Raw genomic sequence first — 24,601 nt, 5'->3', positions numbered from 1 at the left:
ATGTGAATAGACTATTGTTTTGTTTTTTTATCTTGTTTGTTAAAATTGTTTTGCAGACACATCACACGGTCAATGCTGCTTTTAAGCCGATTCTTAGGCTTTGATGATTATACCGCAAATCCCAATTGAGACATGCAGGGGTCAACATCATTAAGTATTAAATGCAGATGTGGATGTCACGGTTTCATTTAAAAACAAATCTGGAGAAGTAAGTGGGAGTCATTTGCGTATTTGGAGCTCTTACAGCAGCATCTGTGATGATGAGGATAAAATGAATATCACGTCAGTATAAAGTTTGTGCTTCAGTCTCATTTAAGAGAAAAAAAGCTAAATAGATGTTACACTTAGCAAAAAAAAAGATCCGTCAGAAGCAAACAAACATGTTTGGTTATGTTTGTTTAGGGAAACAACTCCTATGGGTTTGTAATAAAATCTTTATTTTCACTATCAGAGTTGTGAGTATTTGTCATTGCTGGGTCTGAAAACAATCTTGTTTAGAGAAGCAGAATCCTACTGCTTCAGAAGTGGGTTATGTTTAGTGTTTGATATATAATGAGACCAGTGGGTCAGATGTCCAATAAGGGATAAGTCATACTCTGTGGACCAGTGATTTACCATCAGAACCTCCTCCCTGAATCTGCACCATCATAACAAACAATAACAACTGCATCATTGGTGGCAGAGCGCGGCTGCGACGCTATCTCTTGTACACATCAAATCCCAGATTCACCCTCTGATTGGAGGAGGGAGAGGAAATCCTCATCTTGAGTCCCACAATCATTAGCGTGAATCACAGCTGCAATTAAAACCTCGTTTATCTTAATTACTGAACTAATGAGACAAGTCCCGCAAGAGTGAGCTGCGCTCTCCGAGGGCACTCAGGGCGAGGAGCGGGAAGGCGAAGGAGGCGTCATGCAGAGTCACACTTAAGTCTGCAAACAAGCTCGCCCTCACACTAATCTGACTGCAGCAAAAACACACGAGCCTGGATAGACGGAGACATATGCACGAGTACAGGCATCTACAAGCGCGCACAAAATGCATCATCTGACAACCTCCTGCCTTTATCTCCTAACACTGCATCACCCTTCAACTTCCATTATCTATTAAACTTATAATGATTTTATCAAGCCTACAGACTTCATCTCCATAAGGGCTTAGTGCGGTGCTATAACTCTTGATTTTTCAACGACTGGGAATACATCGCACCACCTAATTAATGTCTTTTTAATGCTCCTCTCCTCTAGAGCTTAACTCAGCCCTTCAACTTTGCAACAAACACAACACACACAACAACACAACATGTGGCAGCAGACGGTAAGTAAGACTGAGTAGGTGTGTGCACTGAATGGGAGCAGCGGGTTTATGGGGAGCTGAATGAAGAAGTGGGCGGGGCTCTGGACTCACTGTCCTGAGCGTACTGCAATCAAGCGCACACGTGGCTTGAAGCGCACGCACACACAAATAATACATGACTTCGCACACACTCACACACAGGCACACACACGGGGTCAAATTCCTGCGTTGGGTTGTGAGGTCGTGCAGTGACTCAGCAGATGGCAAAACAATGAATATCTTCATCACCTAAAATTCCCATGGTGCGCCCGGCTTATCAAGCAGTGCCAGCCCTTATCAGCCAGCTGGCAATACTGGAAGCACCGATGTCCTTCCATCCTGGCCATTCTGGGCACGACGGGGGGCAAGCAGAGTTTAAATGATACAGTCCACAGACGGCTGTAATCCTCCCAATGGGTGTTTACTTTCACCACACAGATCAATGTTTTAGTCCTGAAGGATATTCGAGGGATTGTTCGTCCTTCAGAATTCAAACGCTGATTGTGGTTAAAAAAGAAAAGAAAAAGAAAAACACCCTACAGGGGTATTAGAGCAGTATTACAGCGGTGCATGGACCGCAGAGTCAAAAGTGTTTCTGTGTTTTATCTTAATAGGAATATGGAGTTTACGAGCAAAAAAATAAATAAATGGAAGGCAGCATCTTACAGAAACTTGTTAAAATCCTCTCCTACCCATTTGATGACTACAACAAACTGAAGGCTTTTCAATCATACTAGTACACATCAGGTGGACAATAGGTGTAGTTCCTGCAACAGTTACAGTGTGTCATATTCATTTAATTAGTCATCCTTTGCATAACAATAATTACTTATCACTGTAGTTATTTGATAGTCAAGTCAATGTGTGGCAGCCAAAAAGATAATATATTAGCAGCTCAAAAATACAAACAGGGAAATTGAAAGATTAATTTTGAAGATATTTTAACCGTGGGCACAATAAACCACATGGTGTTACATGGTAATTTAGAAGATTGTCATTATCTTGTTGCTGAGCTATGTTGAGTCACGAGTTGGTTCACTGCAACCTGCTGTAAGATAACCTGATGGTTGCATTAATCTGATAATTGGCTTTTATAATTACAGTCAAAATAAATAAAAAAAAACAGGGTGCATATAAACTCTCTATTCCTTTACACAGTCAGTCTATATCTTTTCCTATGATTATTGTAGTTTCTCCCCATTGTATGGTTTACATCAGTTCAGTAGCTGGCTCTACTGAACTCTAATGAAGTTAAAAAAATAACTTCATTTGCAAGACTGTGAAAGTCACCTTTGTGGAGTCTGTTAAAAAATTTCCCCTCGGGGATTAATAAAGTATATACCTACCTACCTACCTACCTACCTACCTACCTTAAACTTAAATGAGTAGCTGGATGTGGCTCTACTGAAATTTCTGAATAGGAAACAACTCCAGAACATAATACTGTCTGTTATGGCTATTGCTGGCACGGATGTGTAAAACCAGATTTTTGAGTGGAGAAGGACTTTAAGGTGAAGCAGGACACATACGGACAAAAATAATATCTCCACCAACACTTGATGCTGTTCTGTTGAACCCCAAAACATAATTTCTGTTATAAAACATTTGTCTTATTATAAATTAAGTTCAGCATTCCTCATACTTACGAAATGAGTTTGTGTATTTTCATGTCATTCCATGTCATTATTCATAGATAAGACTTAATAACAAAATCCAAGATGTGGATCAACACCGAAATCAAACTCTTTGCCCCAAGGTCAATATGTCCACCAACCTCCATGGAAGTCTGTTCAGGAGTTTTGGAGATATCTCCTGGCAGACAGACAGACAAAGTAACTGGCAGGCATAAACATCATATCCTTGGCAGAGGAAAGGAAATGGAGTTCAGGAGTATTAAAGCAGGATCACTGCTACAGCCTTATCAGCACCATGCAAACTGCAGCTTCCTCTCGTCTTCTTTAAAGTCAAACTCTCAGATATAGTAACACCAACATGAGTTATGGATCTTAAGAGGAAGCTCAATATGGTCGTCATTAGCTCTGACACTTTATTGCACTGCATTTTACACAAACTGCTTTTCCGACAATCTTAAAAAAAAATAAAAATAAAGAAAGAAAAAAAATCGAAACAACACAAGTGGGCAACAACAGAAAATCGTGAGATCACTCTTCTGCCGAAGGTGAAATTTGTCACTGACAAATCATAATCCTGTTTTGATGGCACAGGCCAACTTGAAAATGATAACGCTAAATGAAGGCTGATGTCTGCACAACGGCACCAAAACAGTGATTAATAACTGCTTACAGCCAGGCCTATTCTCCGATTCTGTGGAGCTGCTCGCTGCTGTTATTGACTGTTGTGCTTGATGAGACTTGTCTATTATTGCTGCGGAATTATGATAAGAGGTGATCGATTCGCCTCTCTGTGCTGAGGATGTCAGATTGAATATGGGACTCAGACCTGAGATGATGGTGTAGCCGATTCCTCTCGGTCGGCCAAGATCCTGGTCAATGGCTGTTATCTTCCGCACTTCGTATCCCTACAGAGACACACACAGAAGATAAGTATATACGATGCATGCAATCTTCAAAGACTTGTTTCAGCATGTATACTGCAGTTTCCACTTTAATCTCACGTGTGTATCACAGCAGCAGCTATTGAGAAATGATATGATGTAATTATAGATTCCCATTTTATGGTTTTTGTCCTCTGCTACGTAAAAAAACAATGGTGGTGGCTTTTGCCATAATTTAAAAATCCGTTATGGAAGTGAATCAGAGATATCTGCAACTGAAGCATCAATTTGAAAGGCCAGTTATTCCCGGTCAAATCCAGTAAAGACCCTAAATGACCATTTTTCTCTCACAAACACTCCCCCACCAAATTTTGAAGCAATTTGAGAGCAATGCATTTCCAATTATCTGCTGCATTTCCAGATTGAAAAGGAAGAAAAAAAACTACAACAAAAGGCGAAAAAGCATCATGGCAGGCAAATCAAACTATTCTCTCTTTATGTGTTATTAGTGCTTCGTTTGGGTTCATTTCTCCTTTCATTGTTTCAAAACTCTCCAGCTGTGCCAATGAGTCTGCTCCTCGACAAAACCAAAGTGTGACAGTTGGGGAAGAAAAAAAAATGAAAAAGAAAAAGAGAGAGAAAGCTATTTGAAAAGTCTTTGATCCGCTGAGCTTTCTCAGCCTTCGTGCCTCAATCAGACACGGTGGTGATACTTAAATACCCCTGTGCTGCAGCGAGAGACATAGAGACCCTCCCTACTTCCCAATTTCCTTCCTTCCCTCCTGTCTCCCTCCCCCCTTCAGTCCTCTCATTCACACCCAAGCAGCGATGCCTCCCATTGATCCTGCAAATTGTGTCTAAGACATGTTTATGCTCCATTTCTGCCAAAACATCTCCTGTCATTGATCAATTACAGCAGAATCAATTACAAGCCTTTTAGAGAGACTGCTTCACACCGTTCAACAGCTCAGAGGGAAAAACACACACACAAACACACAAACACACACACACACACACACACACACACACACACACACACACACACGAACATGAGAGATGCAGGGACAGACTAAGAGCGAAGTAAGGGACAGAGAATGTGAGTGAGGCGAAGTGATGCTGAAGTAATATGAGCAATATTCTCGAGCTGTCCACACAAGTGGAATATGTTCAATCAACCGTCAAAGATACAATCCCTCCCCTCCTGCACTCACACCCAGACACCGACATGCACATACACTAGCGCATCTCCCCAGTCCTCCTCTCCCCCTCCTCATCCTTTCATTTCTAGCTATACAGTGGATTCCCCCCCCCCCCAACCTCCCACAACCCATTCTCCTTTTCTCTCTCTTCTCCTCATTGATTTGACAGCCAAATTGTGTTTGTCCTAGAAGGGGGCTTAAACGTCAGTCCAAGCATAGCCGTAACAGCTAAAAACCCTGCCCTATGATTTCATCTGAAAAAAATAAATATCTTATGCTCCTTTGTCAAACTTTTTCCCGGCATGACGGGTTGATCGTCTGGAGAACATGAGGAAGACAGAAACAGAGAAACAAAGAGAGAGAGAGAGAGAGAGAGAGAGAGAGAGAGAGAGAGAGAGAGAGAGAGAGAGAGAGAGAGAGAGGGAGGAAGCCAGGAACAGTGCACACACTCACACCTTTGAGAAATGACCTATGACAGGGATCCAAGCTTGATATCCCTACGTGTAAATGTCATGGGCCTTGGGAACAGTTGACACTCATTCCATCACTGTACGCCCTCGGCTTATCACCACCAAACACTGCATAATGGAAATGACACATGCCTGTTAAAATATCTCATGAGGTCACTGGAGATGTGCGTGTTTGTGTGTTCGAGCGCTCTGTATTTCTGTGTCTCACTGTTGTAATCCTGACTATCTATTGTGGGGTCAAAAGGGCTCAGTAACAGATTTCAGATTTTGGTTTGTGTACCTGCCGTGACCTCAGCCTGCATTGTGGCTGTAATAGGATTACACACTGCCCCCTACTGTTAGAGGCAAGAGCCGCAGTACTCCCGGGCAGTATTAACTGAGGATTAATGCCGCTCAGCAGCTGCGAGGAAATCTGGAATCCGCTCACTAATGTCAACTTTGTGATCTAAAGTGACGGCGCTCTTTTTTAACTTTGTCCCCGCTGCTTTTCCCCTCTTTCCGTTCACCTTTTTCTCATTTCACCCCAACATCTCATTCTCTTTCCGTACCGTCACACACACCCTGCCCCTCCTCCCTCTCTGCTCCTCTTCCTCCTGTTGTGACCTTCCTGGTTGACAGCTGATGAATCAGAGAGTCAGGGAGACACCGGGCGTCGACTCCGTCATGCCCCGTTAATATGCATGCAAATGTAGCACTTGACATTTCTACTACGGCGCGGACAGGCTGGGGACGGGGGATTGTGCGGGTGGTTGTGTGAGTCGGGGTGCCGGTTTGGGTGAGAGACTCAGGCAGAGACACAATGAAAACTGATAGAGTGAGAAACAGAAATAAGGACGGACACTATTATGCCTGTGTTTGTAATTCCCTCTCTACAAGTGGAAACATCAATAGCTGGACCATTAGCCACCTGGGAGCTGACTTCAGGGGCTGAGTCAGAGCAGTGAGCATAATGAGGTTCTGGGAAGCAGACACTCAGTGGATTAGATAGCCATTATAAACCTACTTGTAATAAAGACAAAGGTAAGGTCACGGGGAGACCCTGCTGCTGAGGACTTGCGATACGCAGACTTCATACTTCATACACGTGCAACAGTAGGAGCACATGAGATTGCATAAATCCTATAGCCCCGGTGACCTTTGCGAGAGGCCTCACATCACTGAAGCAGGACTGTAAATCTCCTGCAGTAATTACAATCTCCAACACCTGCAGTGCTGTATGCAGGGCCCCCAGGCTGAGTTTGTGCGTGTGTGGGTTCCTGGAGGGGAAGCTCAGGGAAGAGGATGAGAGGTCCGGCCATCGTTTTTAACCGTATTTCTCTCGTGCCTGCTCAGTATACCTCCTGAATAATCAAAGAAGAGCGCGAACACGGGACGGGTGGAGCTGGAGATGAGTAATGAGGTGAAAGATAAGTGGAACATGCTGGTATCAGTGAAGGATAGAAAGAAAAATATGAGAAGATTACAGGGGTGTCACATAAAAGCTGCATGAACAGGATACAAACTGTGGGCATGTGATGCATTACAGTATTACTGACCAGGGGGATGTCCTCCTCGATGTTGGTACTGTAGGGCAGATTGGTGAATATGGGGTCCATGTCTTGGACATCAGTGATGGTGATTGCTAAGTTAGCAAGCCGAGATAGAGGTCTCACTTTGTCTTGATCCTGATAGAAACAAAAACATCAGAAGAGTTTGTGCGTGACCACTAGTTTGGCCAAGTGTATTGGGTGTTTGCTAAGGTACGATATGTGTGCTGACCGTAGCATTGACAGTGAGCTGGTAGGCTGACGTTGTCTCATAGTCCAGAGATCTGATGACAGTGACTATGCCTCGGGCCCCGTCGATGGCAAAGAAGAGAGATGGTGGCTGGAAAGAGAAGAGAACACTGCCTCCGACGCCCTGGTCTGGATCTGTGGCATTCACCATGAAAACTGACCTGCCCACAGGTGTGTTCTGAAAGAAAGACACACACACACACACACACACACACACACACACACACACACACACACACACACACACACACACACACAGCAGTGAGTACATGCAAACATCAAGACAGTCATGATCCAACTTCATGACCTGATTTACACAGATGGAAAATATTTTCTTCCATTATTACAGTCAGAAATATTCAAGATGAATACCACTGCTGAAGTAGTGACTACACTTCTGACCTGTATGTGGTTTACAGAAAATACTTATCTAACTACAGAGCTGCGGATGATAATGTCATTTAGTCAGAATTTTTGAACATAGTGTCCCAGTTGTGACAGTGAATGTTCATATTCATCCTCCGGAGCTCCTCCCCAAAACCACGGCTGCAAAAACAATGTATTCTTGGTCAGTGTGGATAAATACAAACAGTAATTAAGATGGCTGCTCAGTATCCCAAAATGACAAATGGTAGAGCACACACAGTTGTTGTCATGATTTATCATAGACAACAGATGGACAAAAGATTCAACACGAGGAAATCCAACTGCCTCTGGATGTGTCCTTGTCACAAGTTCTTCACTTCTCCCTTTAAGGAATAGTTTCCCCAAATAAAAGTACAGTTATCATTTACTCACACCCACACATCCAATGAGGACTATAGGAGTATAGTATCGAGCTGGGCTGTGTGTCAGAGAAGCAGCAGTGGATATAAGACAAATATTGAAGCCACATAGCAGTCGTTATACAAATGAACCTTTTGACCATTCTGCATGATATTATATGATTCTTTTGTGGTTCTAAAAAAGATTAATTGACATTCCTGTTCAGAAGAAGCATTAAAATTGGAGTAAAGCTCCTTTAAACTTCCTGCAAATGGAACCTAAACTGATACAGATGTGCAAAGATAATGGGCACACTGTCATTTTGAGCTCAACTTTTCTCATCACGTCATGTGCATGAAGAGTGTTTCAGAGGAGTGACCATACCGAGCTGGCACACCAGACAAATTTATGCCATCTCAATTTGGCAGAATGAGTGCTTCCTATCCTTGTTGCCCAAAAAAAACTTGCCATGGCAATCAAAAAGCAACTGGGCAGGAAGTCTGCACAATGCCATATCAGAGTGCCATTTGTCTTGGCCATGGCACGAGGAAACAAAAGAGGCCACAGAAAGAAACAGAGTCCACAGGTAGTGCAGAGCAACTGGTCTATGAATTTGAGGAACATCCTCATTAATTGGAATTTAATCTCAAAACAGCCACACACATAGAATTATTAAGGAATGAGAATGCCTGCAGATACAAGGGAAAAAAAAAAAAGGTTGTGCAGGAGAATGGGAAATATCCAGACGTACTGCTTGACAGAAACGCTTGGATGAGGCCACTATTCTCTCCCTCTCTTCGTCAGTCACACACTCACCTGTGTTTGCAGCCTAGAGTGTGTGGCCTTGTTTACTGCAGGGGAGTGTGTGACCACATGGGGAGGTCATGGTGTTGAACTGAAGCTGGGCCCTGAGCCAAAGCTAAAGTGACATGGTAAAAGACCGGTTGACCCCACAGTCTGTCTGCGCTGGTGTCAGGGGAGTGTGGAGGTACATTTGAGTGCGGGCGTGCGTGTGTGTGTGTGTGTGTGTGTGTGTGTGTGTGTGTGTGTGTGTGTGTGTGTGTGTGTGTGTGTGTGTGTGTGTGTGTGTGTGTGTGTGTCAATTTGTGCTACGGATTTAGTGTGTCAATAAAACTGTGTAAATCTTGTGTTACAACATGTGCACGTTAGTTTGGACAGTGTGAACATATATGTGAATAATGAATTTTTTATGTGACAAAATGTGTGTGTATGTGAAACACTGTGATGCTTTGAAGGACAAGAGGCTTTCACCCAGAGAGCACAACAACAGGACAGCGAGGTGAGGCTAACTGACTTTGTCTAGAGGAATTTATACAGCTACTGTACACACACCTCATCAGTCTTACTGCTTTTGTTATTCTTCCTACTCAGTTTCCCCCCTTTTGCGTTCTCTAATTGTTCTCTACACAACATGAGCAGTGCTGAACACATTTGTTTGTTGTAGCCAGAATGCCACATGTGATTTAAAATACAGCAACCGATGCCAAAGGGGGGCAACAGAACAACAGGTTTTTAAGGGGTCACAGGTCATTTCTGAGATTTATGAGAGGTGATCAAAAAGGTCAGAGATTGTTCTTGTTGTGCATACAAAGAACGCAGCACAGTAATGCACATGGAACAGGGAAAATGTGGGAAATTTGCAATTTCACCATGAAGTTGAGCAGAGGGGGCACACCAAATTTTGTGTCAAACTCTGGACATTGGCAACAGAGACTCTTCAGATGCTTCAGAAATGTGTCAGTAATGAAGCAATGAGCTCAGTGAGGTGTTTTGAGTCAAGAGAAAAAAAAAAATTCACTTTCCAAGACTGAAAAAGTCAAGCTTAGCTCAACAGCTGATCCAGAGACCAGCCCACATCAGCTGAAGCTCAGCATTCATTGGCAAATCTCAAACAGGGCTCCTTATTTAAGCTGCTTCACCCACCGCCACCCAGCTCCTCCCTTAATGCTGCATCTGATTTAATCAAAGTAATTTCTGTTGTCATTGATGCCTGCTCTGTTCTGTCGGTCATTGCTGCTGCTCTCACGGCCTTATTCTTCCATGTAGGGATATGGAAGGACAGGCAGGTGTGCTCTCCCCGTCTTAGGCTTTCAACGTAAGCAAGTGGGAGGGCAGGGAGGTCCCAAAACAGAGCGATGCCTCCAAATGTAAATTACTGTCATGCAATAAAAGCCTACATTGACAAAAGAGGTCCTGACTGAAATGTATTTTAAATTTAAAATGCCAGGTTTGGAAGTTTCATTGCTACTGATCAGGATTTTTCCTGATTGTCTGGAACTTACCGTAGGTTAATATTATTTTTCCCTAAATGCTGTGGCTGAAGCAGAAATTCCCTATTACTGACAAAGGAAAATGTTTCTTGCAGAAAAAAAAAAAAAAACAACTAAAATAACAATGTTCTGCTTTGGTCACCGAGAAGCTCCACTGCAGCACTTTGAGTGCAGCTGAAACAAACCTCATCGATAATTGCTGAACAGAGTAACAAATCCCTTCCCCCACAACAATAACTGCATTTGAATAAACATCTAAGCTGTATTTCTCTGATATATTTATTATGCTTGTCAAGTTGTCTGCTTATGAGAAACCTGGAAACACCTCCAAAGGTACCTCACAGCCTGCAGCATGACACTGCAGCACAGAAACACATTAAATGGATGAAAGTATACTAAATCAAACTCTAGGTGAATTAATTAAATATTACCACTTTTGCTGCTTTGTGTGTGCGCACTGATGTACCTGTGTGTGTGTGTGTGTGTCTGGCATGGATATCAACATTATCAACTTTGCTTTGATGTCAAGGAGGCAGTTTGATAGTTGAGCATTGGGTGAGTGTGTGTGTATCTCTTTTTGGAAAGGGGAAGAGCGTGTGAGGATGAGATCGGGGTGTGTGTGGAGAAACTATGTGATATGACATATCAATTTCTTCCCCTGAAGCCTGCCAGTTTCTATCTCTCTACGCAGCAACCTGTAAAACAATAACTCATTAACACCGAACGCCACAAGGTTCAGTAAATAACGTCTCACGCTCTTCCTCAAATCTGTAAACATGCACGCACACACATACACAAGCAGCCGTTTTGATCTTCCAGATTTGACAGAGGCACAGTGTTCAAAGCAGTTCAGGCAACAACAGTTCAAAGCTTTGCTGAGAAGCACAGATGACCAACTCTCATCCGTGTGTGTCAGCATACCAGTGTGGTGCTTCAGAGGTGAGCAGGCTTCACTGTGTGCGGGTGAAGATCAGATCTGAGCTGTTATTAGAGTTTGGAATCTCTCATCTCTCCCCGCAAGCAGACTCTGAATATGACCGTTAGCCATTCATATTAATCATCCTGATCTGCTTCTTTTCTCTTTTGGCTATGAAGGTCATCATGCTCACTTTGCATAAGTAGCGCGTTTTCATACTAAAAGAGCCAAACAATAAAGCAACCTATTTAAAAAGTTACCGTAGCTTGTCAGCTCCACATGATGAATTTCTCTGTATTACAGGAGTCCACCACTACAGAGGGCCCTCCAGCCAGTAAAGTTTGCTTAGCAGCTCACTGTGGAGCTCATCAGTGAGCGTAGAGCCATCACACATACAAGCTTCTTCTTGGCCTTTTGTACCTTCCATTGGGTCTCAATAGCTTTTCCATCAGGCAATTGATTGGACCCCTGTGAAGTCAATGTGGTTGACCAGGCGCAAAATACTTGGCAATGAATCCCTCTGCTTTTATTAACCTATAAGACAATCCAATCACTTCTCCATAAATGAGACACACAATAAACAATACGGTGCAAAGACTGGAACTACCCGAGGCCTGGATACTGGATATCACTGCACGCTAGATGAAAAGCACTCCATATGTTGCTACCTATTCCTTCACAAGTGCAAAAGCCAATTGGTTAGTCATGGCTCATATTCCTGCATATATGCCTTGACAGTTCTTTGTAGCATTTGAATAAATGGGGGCTATTTCCTTTGGGGAGAAGAATGTTAAGTGGCGAGAGGGTTGAAGAGCGATGAAGAGAGTTCCCTGCTGTGTCTTATCTGAAGTGCACGGCAGGAATCACCCTCTTCTCCCTCTGAGAGTTGCTACTTATGGAAGGAGAAGAGCAGACGCATGCTGCTGACAGATATGGGGAGAGACGGATATTTAAAGGAAGAGCTTACTGTGTTTTTGGTAGACAAGTCAGATCCATTGTTTTGTCGTAAACCTGACTAAAAATGAAAACAAATTTTGTCTCAATAATAATGATGCCATATAAAAAAAAAAAATCTGCATATTAATCATGAAAAGCAAAATGCTTAAATATATCTAGATATGCAGGCTATTGGCTATTATACTAGCAGCTATTTTTTTGTTGTTGACAATCTTATTGAATTTTGTCCAGCAAGTGATCAAATACTACCTGAGAGAAAATAAGACTGCACATGAATAAGAGGCACATTATTATATTGGGACATTTCTTTACGATTATAAACAATGTTCCACATTTCATAGTACATATAGTAATAGAGCAAGAAAACCCTTAAAGTCCAATAGTCAGAAAAATCTGGATGTGGACAGATTTGTGTTGCGGCACTGATGCATGGAAGGGTTCATAAAATTGCTGAATCCATACATCTTCCGGTGAGCAGTATGGGTATCACTGAGAAAAGGAAGAAGTCTGGTAACACCATGAATTTTCACAGTTGGTGCTTTAGCCAACTTAGTAAATGGACAAGAAGGGCTTTAGTCAGGCAAGTGAACAAGAAGCCAAACGTCCCTCTGACGGAGCTTCAGACTCTACAGGGAAGTCAGAGCCACCAGAGGGATAGATATCTCTGCAGGATAACATCAGTCAGACCTCTACAGTAGCATGACCAGAAGGGAGTCACATCAGAGGTCAAACATAACAGCTCAACACAACCTTGCCAAACAGCACTTAAGGGTCCCATGTTGTGTAAATTCAGATTTCCATTTCTTTTCTGAATAAAAAGCAGGTGTAGGTGCTACATAAATACTGTGAAAGTCTCAAAATGCTCAGTCCATGGACAAATGTACACAGCCTGTATTCAGAAACTGTATCATTTGGCTTTCTACAAGTTTGTGATGACTCTTGCTCATGTCATACGCCACATGGCCCTCTGCACATCCCGCTGTCCAACATTTAATGTGAAAGAAAACATAGAGCAGTCATTCAATCATGGAGCTAGCAATCTACAAGACCAAAGACAACCTGTGGTTATCCTGGGCATCACTCAGAAGATAGTCAGCCAATCAAAAAAAAGGGTCACTGATGTCAATCCGCCTTAAAGACACAGGCACAAAACAGCCCGTTGTTGGTAGAGCTCCACAGAGAGACGTTAAGAAAAGAAGATGTAAAACTATAATGAGATGGTTTCTGGTGCTTAAAACCCCCAAAATATATCATCTTCTGGATATAAAAACTGCAAATATAACACTGGAAAGGTCTAAAATATGAGATCTTTAAAAATGAATGCATAAGACAAAAAGAAATGTCTAATCTGATAAGACAAATATTGAACTTTTTGGTCTGAATGCTGCATTCCGTATCACACCACCATCATACATCTGGTGGAAGCTTTAGTGCCATTCATACCTTGGTTAATAGAACACCATTCCTATCAAGCATGATGCTAGCAGTCTGCTTTGGTTATGGATTCTTCTCTGAGATAGAGAGAGATGCTTGCAAAAAAAAAATCTGCTCCAAAACACAATCAATTAAAGATCACCATTTCAGTGCATGAGGAGAAGTCACGGTATCCTTGAGTGGCTCCCACAGTGAACCATAAACAAAACAGTCAGAGATGTAGACTTCTGATGCGTTCTGACCTAACTAACAAAGGTAGATGGATTTGGAAATAAAGAATTTGGAACAATAACTTTACCAATGAACTTTAAATAAGCCTGTACTACTGCCAATGGTGTATAGGGTGTTGTTTGAACATAAGGATCTAAAAGATAAAATACAAATAGAGTGCATGAATCTGATTACTTTCTAACCCATGAGAGAGAAAATGACAGACTACAGGTTGTAAAGACATTCAAAATAAAAGACTGAGAGGAAGAAAGACAGTGAGAGAAGAGAAAGAAAGCGATAATACAGATATGAGTAAATCAAAGGGAAAGCTTGTCAGTGAAGGCCATGAGACACTTGTAATAAAGAAGGGGGTCCCTATTCCCTTTTAACTGTGCCTCTCCTGTACGGTCTGCTGCCTGGGTTGAAAAGAGCAGCGAAGTGCTCGTCTCCTCGGGTCCAAGTTTCAGGTTCTACGTGCCTGGGAGACCTCAGGGGCCCTGGAGAGTCGAGGCCGGACAGACCTTAAGACTACATGGCCGAGCTTCTGTCTGGGACCTTGAGGAATGACAGCGGCTGGGGAGACCGCAGAGGGCTGGAGCTGCGAGTGTAATGGATTCCAGTGGCTAAATGTCAGCTCTCTCCTCCAGGAGTCCTTGAGGGAGTGTAGTCACCACAGCAAGAGATGGTGCTCTGTCCAACAACAAGTTTGTACTTCATTTATGTGCCACTCTCATTATGATAGAACTGAAGCCAAATTCACTCAGACTGCAGTGTAATGGCAAATTATGCTCTTCAGGTGCACAAGCTAAAAGCCCTAAATTAGTGTATGATTTGTTCCCAAAAAAATATGCAAATACTCAACTCTTGCGATGGAGAAGTAAGCACGGTGCTGTTGAAAGCATCGTGAGAGATAAAAAGAAATGTTAAATATTAAAAAAATTGAAATTTTTAGCATTTTATGTGACATTCATCTTCCAAGATCAGAGGTTTATTAGGACATTTTATACATTTTGCATTGCAAAAAAAGTATCCCCTGAGAATTGATTCTAGCAGAAACAAGCTAGATCTAACAGGGAGCTTCAACCAGTGATTTAAATCATTTAGATGAACTGATTCACTACCCTGACATACCAGATGGTTTGTTAGACAGAACCATCTGAGAAACCGTCTTTGGAAAAAGTCAGGTACTTTCAAAAAATACTTGGTAGGTGACTGGGTGAATCATCTATCTATCACTGTGCATCATGACTTAACTTCAACCAATGAGATAATTGTTGTTTTTAAACCAACTACTGCTTCTTGCTGTCATCACACCCAAAACACGCCTGTAGCTGCCAGTAGGTCCTCACAGAACATTGATTGGTCTGAACTACCACTGGTCCGGACACAAACGCATAACTTGAGGCCTGATGAAGTTAATTATAGTATGGCTCCTAGTATGGAAGTTGAAGGTTAAGGTTTGGGACCATTTGACTGTCAGTAAAACAACCAATCACAGCAGCGTAGAGTTTTGAGTGTATCGAGTCTCTCCCGACTCACCACATCTAAAAAAAAAAAAAACTCTGATAAATGGATTGACAAAGTGAACAACTTACTGATCGATCAGCAGGCCAACTCAAGATCAGCTCACCTACTAACTGAGATTGCAAGCCTTAGGTCTTGCTGCTAGAAGTAAAAAAAATCCAGCTGCCCTCCTGCTGATTTGACAGGCAATGTCCATCAAAAGTCAGTCTTTGGCATGCTACTTCTGACTAACTTTTTGTCCACCCTGGTAAAGGCCATGACGAACCTACCGACTTCTGAGTACAAGGTTTTGTTCTTATTTTGTCAGAAATGTTAAAGACATGGTGATTTGAAGGGGCAGTGCCTGGGCTTCGACCCCCTGCTGCTCGCAGCTCCAAAGACCCAACTGTTCACTACAATAGAGCTTTGATTACACCTACACTGCTCGCAGGGTTCTCGGTTCCTCCCCAGCTGTCTGCTCTCCGCTTCCAACCCAGCAGGGATGTGATTGTACCAGCGCCGCTCACCCTTTCACTACCTGCCTCTCACAACCGCTGTCCCTCCATCACTGCCTCCCACATGTAGTGCCCTGTCACACTTCCATTAGCATTATTCTGACCGAAGTGGGGGGAATGTATCGCACATGAGGAGAAAATTAAGCAAAGCAATTAAGTGAGTGAGGTGACAGGTGTTAACTGAAAAGCAATTCACGTCATCAACAGGCAAAATGTTTTTGGTGTGTGATTAGCAGTTTTCTTGTTCACATCATATAACAAAGCAAGAGTCCAATCAACAGTTTAACAGCTGCTTTAGGTTAGCGCTGGACTATATTTATGTACTTTAATGGGTCACTTTTAGCGCTTAACGTTTACTCAACGATACAGCCCCAGTCCCTCCCAGGTGCCACTGTGGTTGGTCAACTTCTCTCTACTGTATGGTTATAGAAACTCTGATGTGAACTCAAGACAAAGTAAACCCTAAACAAAGGGTAACCATGTGCACACATCTTCTGCATACGGACCTTTAAAAAGAAAAATGTTGACCAAAATATAAGGCTAAAAGTAAAAAATTGAATTACATTTACAAATATAATTCATTATCATTTAAATTAAAATACAGCAGGTGCACATAAAATATTGTATACGAACAGCACAACTACATGATGGCTATATAACACAGGGTCCAGCATATAAAGAGGTGAGGTCAGGGTGCTGGTAATGATTTCACAGTGTGCAGCTTTGGCAGAGATGCTGAAGCAGGTGAATCACAAGAGCACTTAAATTAATCATAGAGGTGACACACACAAAGCCATATTTCACATTTGAAATTAGCTTATCAATAATTCACTGGTATTGAAACAAAGCTAAGTGTCCTTCATCTACGAGGTTTCAACAGTAAATTGGAGAAAACTATACAAAAATGATTTATACCCCATTGAGAAGCCAGAGTGTGGTGGTTTAGGTTACTTTGAAACTGTTTCAATACTCCAAATAAATATTCATATAATATATGTGGTATATGTCTTTTTGTCGGTATACTGTTTGTGGATCATATAAGGACTTCCATACAAATAAGATTCCAATTTAAACTTAGATTACAGTAAAGTATATGACATGCCAAGGATCACAAGTGCTGTGTCAAATAGCTGAGCTGTCCAGTGGGTCTTACCAGTGGGGCTAAAAATACCTGAGAAACATCGGCAGAAACATCTGGGGGGTGGGGCCATCTGCATATGCTGTATGTTTGTGTGTGTGTGTGTGTGTGTGTGTGTGTGTGTGTGTGTGTGTGTGTGTGTGTGTGTGTGTGTGTGTGTGTGTGTGTGTGTGGAGAAGCCACCTCAGAGCGTAGGCTCCCTGATGTAACTATGTGGCAAAGGGAGCCCTCAGACACAAGGGAGGTCGTAACACCTTTAAATACAACACAGGCCTCCTCATAAAAAAGATGCATCTGTCTTTACAATTCCACTCATGGTAACTGTTCTGACAGGGCTTCATTTATTGCCCATGAGTTCCCAGTGGCACTGAGCAGCAGTATGTACCTGTGATATCTCAGTGGACACTGGGCTTGAGGTTGCGGTGCAGGTAGGAGACCCATCTCATGAAACCCTTCAAATCTTAGCAGCCGCAGTGGTAAAGCCTTCGTGGCTGATGCCATCATTGCAGGCTGAGAGTGGTATCTTGAGCTCATGTTGTGTTCAGAGACAGACTGCCTGAGTGACAACGTGCAATCTGCTGACAGGTGTGCCTTTCAGTTGTTTAACTCTAATTCCAGGAATGATGCACTCTTGGAAGATAGATTGCAGTTAGGGAGTTTTGCTCAGAAACTGAGGAAGCTGTGCAAGCACAGCTGTGCTTTCTACACGACTCACTGAATTTGCAATGATAAGAACGTTGCCTGAGACTGTATGTCTAAACTTGAGTTGGCTAGCAAAGGTGGCAATGAAACTTGCACAAAGTAAAAGTTTGGATAAAAGCTTGCAAACACAAGCTTATCAAGTCTACTCTCAGAAAGAGGGAAAAGGGGGAAATGAATGATGCAATGCAAAAGGTTCAGTTTAGCCAGTTTTTTCCTGTGAGAACTGCCGCAACTACAGGCTCGTCCACACATGTGAAGGGCTGGTCTCAGAAATGAAATCTAACGGTTCAGCAAACATCATTAGGTTGACGGAAAAAAAATAAATCATATTTTGTGTTAAGTAAGTCATTTTACGCAAGTAATGTTGAGGTATGTACATGATTTTTGCTTTTCTACAGTCTTGCGTTTGTTCCATCCGACAATGCCCGACATTATCCCTACACAGACTTAATCACTCTTTGCACTTAGTCACGACCTCTTTTTTGGCCATGCTCATAGATGTGCGTACCTTTCACATATACAGGAGGTAAAATGTGACACTGACACGGTATCCTCTTGTGGACCAATGGCTGTATTATGCCCTTCGGTGTGATACGAGCAAAAAAGCGTGAAACACACTTACAACACAACAATGTCTCAGCACAGTATTAATAAAATAAGAAATCCAACTGAGATGAAAGGAATTCAAGGATGACCTGAATATAATCTAATTGTCCGTGAGGCCACCTTTGTAAATTGACAATTTTGTCTGAATCAAACAGTTGTCAGTCATTTCCTTCTTTCTTTATCTAACTGCTGTTGGCCTTTTCATGCTGATTCATTTGACCTCCTGTACCCAATGAATTTCTGTTACGCTGGTCAGGGAGACGTACTACAACACATACAGTAATCTGGAGCGAGCCTTTGTGTATTGTACAGAAACTGATGGCAAAAAATTGTCTCACATTATAACCTCCTTTCATTCCATCTTGGTCTTGCGCTGCTTTCCTCTCGGTCAACTCAACGGCCTGGCTGAGCGGTTTTCTGGAGAAGCATTCAGCCGAACAAAATGATTCCACACTGACAGACAGAGGAGCCACTTTTGAAAGGCAAGGACAGCCTCTGAATACGTGCGTGAATGTGTGTGTGTGTGTGTGTGTGTGTGTGTGTGTGTGAGAGAGTGCAATGTAATGAATTTTAGAATTAGGAATTTTTGCCAAGAACAGGCATTTTGTCATGTACTCACTTCTTTAATGGATTATTGGTTTGAAAAGGCTAATAACACTTAGAGTTTGGGTTAATACATTCAGATTAATGGGTCAGGATTTTGGTTGGGGTAAGATTTATGGCAGCAGCGATGGTTAAAGGACAGGGTTATGAGATAGCGAACCAATGCAGCTAACGGAGGGTCCTCATGAGGACAATATACAAGGCTGTGTGTGTTTGTATGTATGGACAGGGCCTTTTATCAGTAAAGAAAATAAATAACATCTTTATCTCTTGATCAGTCTTCTCCCCCAACCTCCCTGTCTGAGCTTATGGCTGACTGCCTCCAAAGAGCTGAAGCTGTTTGTTTAAATGTAAAGGTAATCAGGCCAGCATGCCGCAGGGATCCACAGAGCCAGAGAGAGACAGATGGGTTGATCCCAGGGGAAGGGTACAAGGACGGGCCACCTCTTTCAACCTCTTATGAAAAGTTTGTATCCATAACAGTGTAACTTAAGACTTGTTTTCAACCTTTATTTAAAGAGTTGACCTGTAGCTATTTTCAAACTGTCTAAGCAACCACCTCTCGCTCAGCTGGTTTCAAAGTTGACATGGACACTCGTAGGGCTCGTTCATACTTCTGCACAGGTACAGCATACGACATATAGTATCCCGCAACAAAAGTCTACAACATAAGTCCATAAATGTAACTCCACATTGTGGCGACACAGACAGCTGGGATTTGTCCCCTTGGAAGCATCACATTTCCTCTTCAGTTGCTGAACAAGAACAGAAAATTCCTCCTCCTCTCACCTCAATCGATTCAATGAGCATTCACACCATCTCCTCCAACATCTTTTCTGCGTTCAGTAAAAGTAACTGATGTTCAACATTTACTCGCTCCAACTCCAACATTGTTCACTCAGTTTTAGTCATCATGAAGCACACGAACAAACTCAACGGTGGGAGAGAAACCCTACCACCCACGCAGACACACCAGCACACAAATATAACTGTGGCCACTTGCATACGCTACGGTGTTGGCTCTGTGCAAAGCTTGTGTACAACTAAAAATCACTTTTTTTGGGACAGCTCATTGTACAAAAAATGCAAGTAGCAACTTAATTTAGCCAAAACTGATCGATGCTTTTGTGAGTTAAAAACACATACAGCTGGTGATATGGGCTGCCACTAGCTATCGTTACTTCCATGAGCAAGCGATGCATTTGTGTTATTCTTTTAAAAAAATAACTGTGCAGTAGAGCCCTACTAATGTCTTTCAACTCCAGGGATGCCATTAAAACATTAGAGTAGAGATGGAAGAAGAGATGGTCAGAAAATAATATGTTAAGAAAGCAAACAGGGATTTATAATTATACACACTAACATGTTGACATGTTGACATTTAACTGTCATTTATTAACCACCTGATGAATGACAGCTAAAGGTAAATGCTTACAAAGTTTGTTCACTTCTTCTGCAGAATATCTTGTTTTCATACATAATTTTTTCCTGTTCTTTTCAACTTCTTGCTTTTTTAAGAAGTCATTTTTTAAAATAGAATTAAATGCAAATTACAGTAGGGCTGATTATCATATAAACGACTGTTGCCTAGGGGGGCAAGACACTGGCTTTATTTATTTATTTAGTCATATTTTTCACAGTCCCCCATAAAACTCTGACTTTAATCAGTCTGCACTTTCTTTTAAAGACATAGGGGAATCAGGGACTAGCTGAATAGAGGCGTGTATTTCTGTGTATGTGGGCAGCTTGTATTTGTGTGGCTGCATGTGAGAGGTATGTGACCAAGAGCAGAGCATTGACCTGCACAGCTTCATTAGCACCGTGTCGACTGGTGCTGTACATTGTTCAATTAGCTGAGCGCCGTGTACTCCATGTTCTTGGTCTTTTACTGTTCACAGCGAGGGCAATCACCTGTAAAGGTACGCAGCTGGAACAACATTACAAAGCCTCATAATACAATACTGAGAGCTAATTTTACACAGTGGTGCAGAGGCTTTTTTTCATAGCAGCTGGATTATGTTCGCAGTCACTTAGCAGTACAAGTGATCTGATTTGAATGTACTAGGAGTGAGGGAAACACTGTTTGGGCAATTACGCGGAACTAAAATGGAGGGGAGTGATGGATTGAAGTCGGGGGAAGAGATTTAGACGAGGACCGTCAATGTAGAGAATCAGGGCCACCCAAAACTGAAAACCAACCTGCAAAAGAGCAGTCTGTGTTTGATGCAAAGACTTTATTATTTTATTAATCTGTTTGAGGTTAATATGATGTCTATATGAAAAACATGCTCAAAAAGTGACTCCTGGTAGTAGTTTGAGTTGTGACAAACAGGTTTTGGTCAAATGTACAACATATATGAAGCCCTTTCTGTTCTTTGACACGGACAGTCACTGATCCTTTATTTTCTTACCGTCTCAACTACAGTAATCTGCAATGTCTACAACGCTGCAGGCAGCGTCTCCAGATTGCAAATTTTTATGTCTGTAAAACAGCCTTCACTTTATGGATCTAAAATGCCTTTCTAAAGCATTTACATTTTAGTGGTGTAGGGCTTCGTATATGGTGACAAGATGTCTCAGGGCTCACAGCAGGATCATCTTGAGTTTGACATCACCAGTAAGTGGAGTCTGCATGTCATCCCTTTGTCTCCATGTGTTTCCTCCAGTTGCTCTGGTTTCTTCCTAGTCTAATAATCAGAGTCAAGGTCTGACAGTGTGTTAATTTTCCCTAACAAAGCAGTAGTGACAGATGCATTAGTCTTGTCAACACATTAGCTGCTTTCTGGGATCAATTTCCTTTATGTTTTTCATTTTGATTATATTTTTATTTTTATTTAACAGTTTCCATTTACAACAGAGCATCTCTATATGACAGTTTTCCACCACTGACACAGAAAGATTGCAACATTAAAACATCCAAACAGCACACACACATGCATCACAGGGATTAATTGGCAACCCATAGGTCTGTACGTGTTGATGGACCACATTGTTGTATATCTTTCCTGTACACTGCTGTGGTAGAGTCACATCTTCTGCAGAATCCTAAAAGCATTAAATTAATTCCCAAACTTCACCTTTTTTTCTGATTTTATTGTTTGGATTTCTTGCTTTTATCCAGAATATTAGTTGCTTTTTATCTCTGATTTCCTGGCTTTTGTTATCTGCCTGCTGCTATTCTTTAACAGTAGAAACAGTACACTTTACACATCTAATTCTCAAACCAACTGTGATGCTAAATTTACTGCTGAGGCCATCTCATCTCAGCCACATCCCATGGGATGCAGTGCACTCTGTGCTGTTCAACAGATGCCCTGGCTCTCTTTTCCCCCACTGCTTCTCTCCTTGTATTCTGGTGTGTGCTTGTTTTCAAGCCTTTTGTGTGTTTTCACTTGGCTGTGAACTCTGTACCCCTGATTTTCTCCATTCGGCAGTCTGGTCCTATAGGTACTCTGCTCTATATCAACACCTCTTTCTATCTGCAGCCTTGGGCATGGGGTATCGTGAGGGCAGATGGGGCTCCACTTCCATGAGTCTTAATGGCTCAGGTGTCTTTCTGCACACACACATCCACTCACACACACGGACAGACAAAAGCAGATATATACATGCTTCCCTTTCTGATGCATAATTCACAGACCTCAAGGAATTGCAGACACGTCTGACTACATACAGCCAGGCTGCCTTTCTCCTGCACTATGACCCCAGGTACCCTTTAATTTCCCATGCATTATTCCAGGACTTGAAGAGGACCAGTGGTTATTCCCCAAAGGTAAGTGTGTGTGTGTGTGTGTGTGTGTGTGTGTGTGTGTGTGTGTGTGTGTGTGTGTGTGTGTGTGTGTGTGTGTGTGTGTGTGTGGTTAAACTCAGCACTCCCATCTTGTTCTTTCACCAGACAGCCAGGGTATTAAAATTCCATCTGCTTACCAGGTATAAGATTAAAGTGTTTGATGGGCACTATAAACTGTTACAGTATATTAGTATTGTGAGAAAGAGAGGAATACGAAGAAGAATAGGTGATGGGAAAATAAATCAGCTTGGTAGAAATTATGAACAATTAGAATAAAGATATCTAATTCTATTCTCCACATCTGCCAGTACAAATCTGCTCCTTCAGGACATATTGCATTACAGCAATACGGCAAGTCTTTCCTGGACACCTGTTTTGGTCAGAGTCGATAATGTTATCTCAGCTGTTGTACCATGATGCTTTGGCACAGAACAATTTACTGTCATGTCAACACACACAATTTACCGTCACACCAGTAAACCATATTTGTATATTACATCCTCCTCCTGTGTACTGTACTGAAATAGAATACACTATTTAATTTTGTGACAATGCCAAAAGCAACGCAAACACTAATTCATGAAAATCTGCTCATTAGTTGTAGCTTTACAATTACGTCCAAAGCTAATGTTGCCAGTCTGGCAGCGGATGAGACAGCCACTAACTGTGGGCTGTTTCATGTGTGTAAAGAGAAAGAAGCATGTTCTATCATTCTGTCTGTTCATGGTTTATGTGAATTAATACATCTGCTGAGTGGAGTTTCTAAATTACAGGTGTTACATAACTATCAATGGGGCTGTGGCATGTTTGCTAATGTGGATCTTGTAAATTCTGAAGAGTAGGAGAGAAGTATGGCGATATATCAGTCGTATAGGCCGCAAACACAGCAAAGGGCTTGTACACGCCTCACGCTGTTGATCACCACATACAGAAAAGAGCAGGAGTGAAATGAGCTGAAGTAAATGTAAAAGTCACATACAGGAAGACAAACAGATCCGAACCCGCCGCACGACTGGGGTCTGTTTGCAATCACTTCATGTAGCTCTGCAGCAGAGAAGAGTGGGACAGCGAGATAAGCGAGCAAAGAAAAGTACTGCATGTAGGAAGAAGACGGACATGAAAGAGAGAAAAACACCTACACTTTCTGTTTTTTACAGCAAATTGTAACTAAAGAACTGCAAAGCTGTGTATATTGTACAGTGATAGCTCAGTAAAAAAAAGCACAAACAGCAGTAATGCAGAATGGCAACATGTGTAATCATCTCCTGTATAAAAGGGATCATTAGATGGCAATGGGTACGTCCTACAACAAAGTGAATACCTGCACCAGTTCTTTCCATCATTTTGCTCCCCTTTAATTTCTCTCTTCATCTCAATTAGTAGAAAGTGATGTTGTCAAATTAAATTACATCTTGTTGATGAGACATGACACCAGTTATGGAGTGCTCAACAAGAGGAGTGTCAAGGATTGTCTTCATCTTTGACTGTCTCAATCCCCTTTCCTCATCCAACACTTCATAATACCATTCTATTAATTCAAGAGGGACTCCTGAAATTTTGTATGAGCAGACACTTTTCTTATTAAGGAGCTTTATTACAATCCAATGGCCTCTGTCCTGCCAAAATCTCTCTTTTAGCCAGTGTCTCAATTTCCCACCACACGTGTGCGTTTTTGCTTTTTTCTTCTCTCCCCTTTTAACCCACCTTCTCTTTAAGCTAGGTCCTGGCAGGGCGTAGAGGAAAGAGTGGAAGAAAGGGGGAAAAGGAGCGGTCGAGCGCACAACTCAATTATACATCAAAGCACTTATGTGAGGGACACCACAGAACTGGGAGCCAAGAGGTGGAGAGGAAGGGATTGAGGACAAAAGGAGTTTCAC

At 42.1% G+C, this 24,601-nt stretch overlaps 1 protein-coding gene across 1 annotated transcript in view; it reads right to left on the bottom strand.

The window, feature by feature from the left end:
- cdh23 (cadherin-related 23) overlaps positions 1 to 24,601 on the bottom strand; it is a 174,569-nt gene that overhangs the window by 95,037 nt on the left and 54,931 nt on the right. The window contains exons 7-9 of the mRNA XM_069145115.1: positions 7,278 to 7,472; positions 7,055 to 7,183; positions 3,796 to 3,874 (exon numbers count right to left, since the gene is read on the bottom strand). Coding sequence (XP_069001216.1) covers positions 3,796 to 3,874; positions 7,055 to 7,183; positions 7,278 to 7,472 — 403 coding nt within the window. The remainder of the gene's footprint in view (positions 1 to 3,795; positions 3,875 to 7,054; positions 7,184 to 7,277; positions 7,473 to 24,601) is intronic.

This window comes from Embiotoca jacksoni, unplaced genomic scaffold, assembly GCF_022577435.1.
Source record: "Embiotoca jacksoni isolate LCO1_2020_lvr unplaced genomic scaffold, fEmbJac1.0.p SCAF_12, whole genome shotgun sequence".
Taxonomy (NCBI): Eukaryota; Metazoa; Chordata; class Actinopteri; family Embiotocidae; genus Embiotoca; species Embiotoca jacksoni.
Note: the sequence above shows the minus strand (reverse complement) of the source record. Positions and strands in the feature narration are given on the sequence as shown.